This window comes from Temnothorax americanus, unplaced genomic scaffold (assembly GCF_048541705.1).
Source record: "Temnothorax americanus isolate GAGA-0224 unplaced genomic scaffold, ASM4854170v1 Scaffold275, whole genome shotgun sequence".
In the NCBI taxonomy this organism is placed as follows: domain Eukaryota; kingdom Metazoa; phylum Arthropoda; class Insecta; order Hymenoptera; family Formicidae; genus Temnothorax; species Temnothorax americanus.
In genome coordinates, this window is record NW_027509417.1 from 6,697 (window position 1) to 11,902 (window position 5,206).

At 33.6% G+C, this 5,206-nt stretch overlaps 1 protein-coding gene across 1 annotated transcript; it reads right to left on the bottom strand.

Moving 5' to 3' along the window:
• Positions 1-375: 375 nt before the first annotated feature.
• On the bottom strand, positions 376-2,427 carry LOC143899562 (protein spaetzle-like). Its single transcript, XM_077409921.1, has 6 exons — positions 2,157-2,427; positions 1,549-1,681; positions 1,169-1,389; positions 1,027-1,086; positions 820-929; positions 376-681 (listed from the first exon to the last, which is right to left on the bottom strand). Exons 1-6 carry the CDS (start codon positions 2,205-2,207, stop codon positions 435-437), a joined length of 822 nt encoding a protein of 273 aa, XP_077266047.1. The 5' UTR covers positions 2,208-2,427; the 3' UTR covers positions 376-434.
• Between the last annotated feature and the right edge of the window lie 2,779 nt (positions 2,428-5,206).

Below are 5,206 nucleotides of genomic sequence, written 5' to 3' on the forward strand. Positions count from 1 at the left end.
TTACGAGATGGATTGGCCGATGCTTCCTGCTGATTTAATGAAGACCCTTTTGATGATAATTACGCGAGCTAAGAGACCAATCAAGATAACTAGCGGACACATAGTTACTTTGTCCAACGAATCGTTTATGAATGTCCGTAAGATAATATCACGGTGATATTAGCAATAGTAAAAAACATTTTTAATAAATCCAGCACAGTTATATTTTAATTTGCATACCGTTTTAATTCTTATTCTTTCAGATTATTAAAATATCTTACTCGGCGTACAACGTCCTTATACGGAGGTCTTATTGTTAGTACAAGTGAAAGCAATTCTTTTCTTCGATCTCGCGTTCTAAAGAAACCTGGTGGCCAACTAATTATCTCTAAGTGAATAATGAAAGTGAAAAAAAAAAATGTTTAAAAATCTGTAGCTATTTTTTTTAAATATTCTTATACGTATGTCTTTCGCATAAACCGAGAAGAGATATCTTCTGAGAATGATCTTTCTCTCACACTCTCCTTACCGGCTTTGTACTCAATGTGACAGCAACAGCTCGCGGGAAGTCGGAAGTAATCACGGATGATCTCGCCAGTTTCGGAAATGGCAGTGAGCTCGCGATAAATGTATTTCTGCTTGCACATCGTGATGTATCCCTCAGCGAAACCGTCGATTACCTCGCACTTAGCGTTCTCCTCTCTGAAAATAGAACAATATTGTGCGACATTTATCGTAACGTTCTATACTTGCTCCCGTCCTACGATCTACATATTCATATATATATGTATTAAAAAACTGTAAAACTCTGATTTATATATAGCGTTTTTCTACACTCACGAGCAAGCTTCGATTCGTAAACCTTGAGAGAACTTCGGCTCTTCCGACTGGAGGATGTACAGCCACACGTCATCCTTGTTTACGGCCGTTTTTGGATGAATCAATTTCTCCTGGAATTTTATGTCGTTTTTTTTACGACAATTTTAGAACTTTACATTAATACAAATTACATGCAATAATAGGTCACAGTTTAAAGATAATTTTTACCATAGACAAACAAAGTGGAGTCTCTTGGTCGTCTATTTTCGGCGTAAGGCCGCTCTCCTTCTATTTAATAAAAGAAAAAATTCTGGATCAAAATCTCCCTCTAGTTTCAAGAGTAAACGATAATTTATAGGTCTATACTAACAAAGTCCTCAGACGCGTAGTGTAGCAGGCTGGAATTCGCGGCGAGCATCCGGTTCACAAATTCCTGAGGATAATTCGGGACGTCCTCGCAATAAGTTTGTCTCCTGTGATCGCAGTGTGTCATTCCTATGTAATTATCGTCACCACTTCTCATTTGCCATACGTCCGAAAATCCAAAACGATCCATGCTCGCATGTATACCGTTATTTACAGATGTATCCACTAAAATATTACATTTTAAGATCGTAAGAATATACATTATAAATAATTTCTGAGGTATAAATTATGTGACTTAAAAGATGAATTTTGAATTAATTATTTTTGAACGGAATACAATCGCGTCAAATGTCTAAAATACTGCTTTAGAATCTCATTTGTCACCTTTATTAGGGTTGTAATACGAATCCTTGGGCATTTCGTACGAAGCGGTCGTTGGTTTCAATCCGCCATTAACGTGATTATTGTAATACTGTTTGTAAGACTCATAATTGTGAAAACGACTCCCCAGAATAATCTAAAATAGAAAAATGCGGTTCTTTAATGCTTTATTTTTCTTCAGCGTGTTCTTAATTCTCCTTTATCGGTGCAATATTCTATATATTTATATATCTCGATAATGTCGCGATTAATAACTTCAAAATCGCATTTTGTTTTCTAGAAAAGAAAACAATTGATTACATATGATTTATCTCGAATGGGATCACTCGATATTACATATCGCTGCGATTGATTTTTTCGACAATCGCCTTATCTGATTGCGCAAACCCGTGTTTCGCTTGTATCGCAGTTAGGTATTCTCTCTTCATTTTTATTTAACTTATTTGATATTATAAATTCAATTTTTTTTCCATTAATTGATATTAAAACAGATATAAAATCTACTATTGAACACTGTTAAACACCGTAATAATTTTTTTCTTAACGCGCAGTCTGCATTCTTAAGTTTCTTATGAAATCGACTCGAATGATCCAAGAAAAATGTTATGTACCGGTAAGATGAGGAGGGTCTGCGTCAGAAGCACTACAGCAAATTTCCCCATTATTAAGCAAAACTTCTCTTCTCTTCAATCACTCGTGCGATGTAATATACGCGATATACGCGATGTAAAGCGAGCTGAGTATAACTGTGCAAAGTGTCAATGCTACCGAAGCACACGGTGACTGCGCAGCTTGTGAGCTTTAAGCAGCTCTTCGTGGACTACTTAAACCGATTTAGGTACATGACGACTTCCGACCCGACCGCAGACTAATGTCAGTTTTGCCTTATCGGCCGCATTATTATCGGCTTCTGAAGCTTTATCTGCAATCATCAGTCGCGTCACCGGTCGTTTGCATTTTTTTTTCTGCGATGATATAGATTATCTAGCTTATCGTAGGATATAGAAAAGCTGATCCAACAAATCTGGCGAAAATACTGTACTAATTGAAATCGACAATTTAAAAAGGGCGCGTGCTGGTTTCCAAATATAGCAAAATGTCAAAAGATATCATAATGACGTCTATTTTGGTTCACCAGGCGTCATTATATTATCTTTTGACGTCAATTTCTATTTGGATTGATCTCTCGAAATTACGAAATTTACATTGTTGAAATTAAATATTGGTGAATACTGAATTTCTTAATTGATTTTAATTTTTCTTCCCGTGTGCCACTCAATCGTGTCCTTCCAGGAAAGCCTGCTGATATAATTTAATCTCAGTAGATTACTAGTATTATCTGTTATTTTATACGATTAAAATGTGTCATTTATGTTATTTAAAGTATTTTAACAGTTAGGGTAACCCCGATATTTACGCCGCGCGGGGATTTACACCGCAAAAGTCAGAAAAAATCGAAGGAATGAAGGTATTTGCTCGCAATTCGGTCTTCAACCGACTTTTACCTAACAGTATATTTTGATAGATCATGGCATACTTTCTTTGTAAACTTTTTGAATTTTTGCAATATCTTCAAAATTGAAGAAAATATAGTACACGAAAATGTGCGTGACGTCATAATGTTGTTGCGAAATCTTTTGAAGTTGCCGTCATCAAAGAAACTTTAGAAAGCTATAACTTTCTCAAATTTGGGTTTTTTTTTTAATTCAAAAAGTACTAAAAATCGGCTTAGATTCTCTACATTAATTATGGATACCGCTTAATAAAAAAATTTTACTTGAGAACCCAATTGTTCTGTTATGTGGCTTTATGCCACATTAGTATTGTGTTGTAATTTCAGTTCTTTACTGGTTAATATTAACGAAACCGTCGTGGGTCAAAGGGATGCTGTAGTGGCAGTATTGGCAGTAAATTATACCGACATTTTTTTGAACACACAAAACTTTGAATTAACTTTACGGAATTGAAAGAACTTTTTTACAGAATTAAAGTACGCACAAAAGCGAAGGGCTCTGCAGTCGACTTTACATTAAAAGCGAAAAAAAATTAAAAAATTATAGTTTTGTTATCGATTTCTGCGGTCGACTCGTGACATTTGCTGCACATAAAAATTTAGACTTTGTACGTATAAAATAAGTATACAACGCCATCGGAATTACAAAAAAGAACAATGTTGTGCTTTCAGAAATGAGCCTAGAAGCTTTAGTATAAGAGAAAAAAGTATATGAAAATCTCATATGTATGTATGCGTGCGGAGTAATATTGCGTGTAGCGAGAGATGGTGCAGCAATCGAACAAGGACAGATGTCATTTCGTTAGATAAAGACAAATATAAAGAAAACAAAATTTGAAATGTTGACATTATCGACATCGAGGAATTTCGGCCGTCACTCCAGCATCCCCTTAAATCGATTTTTCTATGTAGTAAGTAGCGCGATCATATATTACGACTACGTAAAATAATTACTGTATATGAAATGCATAAGATTTAATAGTTATTTTATGATACATAAGTGTGTAGAGGGATAGTAAAGGATGGAATACAGCAAAATACAAGTGCATAGTGCTCTTGTATTCTTTGTTTAGCTTGGTATCTTGTATATCTCACCTGTTTAGAATATGTGGCATTTTTAGCGTGCAGGATTTATGCTATAATATAAACATTCTGTAAAAATCGAAATCTCCTAATATGTTTTTTTTTTATGATCATATAACAATAACCTTTAATGCATTTATCGTTTGTCTATTTTCTTTTTAAAATTTTTTAGTTTTATAACTTGTTTATTATTTTAAACCTTAATAAACTTTTTACACACATTTTATAACTTATTATGACATTTTATTGTCTCATTTATAAACATAACTTGTAATTTTTTATAAGGCGCATATTCTACCTATATGATATGAATATCATTTATTCCACCCCTATGGGATAAATGGCAAATAGGCTATATGACAAAAATGCAAAAATATCTAAAAGTTTATTTTTGTTAAATACGAAGAATAAATATTTTATATTTGTAATTTTTTTTATAGTAGTAGACAGTATAAAGTTTTTATTGGTATAATTCATTTGCTTTAAACATATTAAATAGTACTCAATAAATTAAGTTTCCCTTATAGGTGCGGCGTATATATCGGAGTTACCCTATGTTATTTAAAGTATTTAAACAGTTATAAGAATGCAGATTTAATTTCCAATCTGCCATTACATTTTGTTAAACCTGTATCACACTACAGATTGGGATTGAAATTGAATTCAAATTTAACTAATAAAAATAAAAAGAATTAATCTCAAGTTTAGTAAACTTTGATCTGATCGGTCAAATATTAATCTAATTTTAATCCTTATCCGTAGTCTGATACGGACTTTAGCAGATCCTGTTATATGTCCATGCTGGCATTCTGCCGACAAAATTTGTAACAGACACTTTGCAAAATGTATTTTCGAAAGATTTGGTCGTCTATCTCTTCATACATGATCTCTTATGCCCGTAACCGTTAAAGCCTAATTTACAATGTGTTCTTTGGTTTCTGTTTTCTGCTTTTAACCTCTTTGCGACTATCTCTCGTATTTCGCAATTCCGTCGCGTAACGTGATGTTTCTTGTCTCTTCTGAAGTTCGTCAATTTTTATCTTGGGCGACAGAGAACAAAGAACA

What these genes read in the sequence shown, in the direction of transcription:
- LOC143899562 (XM_077409921.1), bottom strand. Translation starts at nt 2,207, where the DNA reads ATGGGGAAATTTGCTGTAGTGCTTCTGACGCAGACCCTCCTCATCTTA. An exon ending in AGACCCTCCTCATCTTACCG is followed by an intron (nt 1,682 to 2,156) that starts GTACATAACATT and finishes TTTCTATTTTAG; the next exon opens with ATTATTCTGGGGAGTCGTTT. An exon ending in ACTACGCGTCTGAGGACTTT is followed by an intron (nt 1,087 to 1,168) that starts GTTAGTATAGAC and finishes TTTATTAAATAG; the next exon opens with AAGGAGAGCGGCCTTACGCC.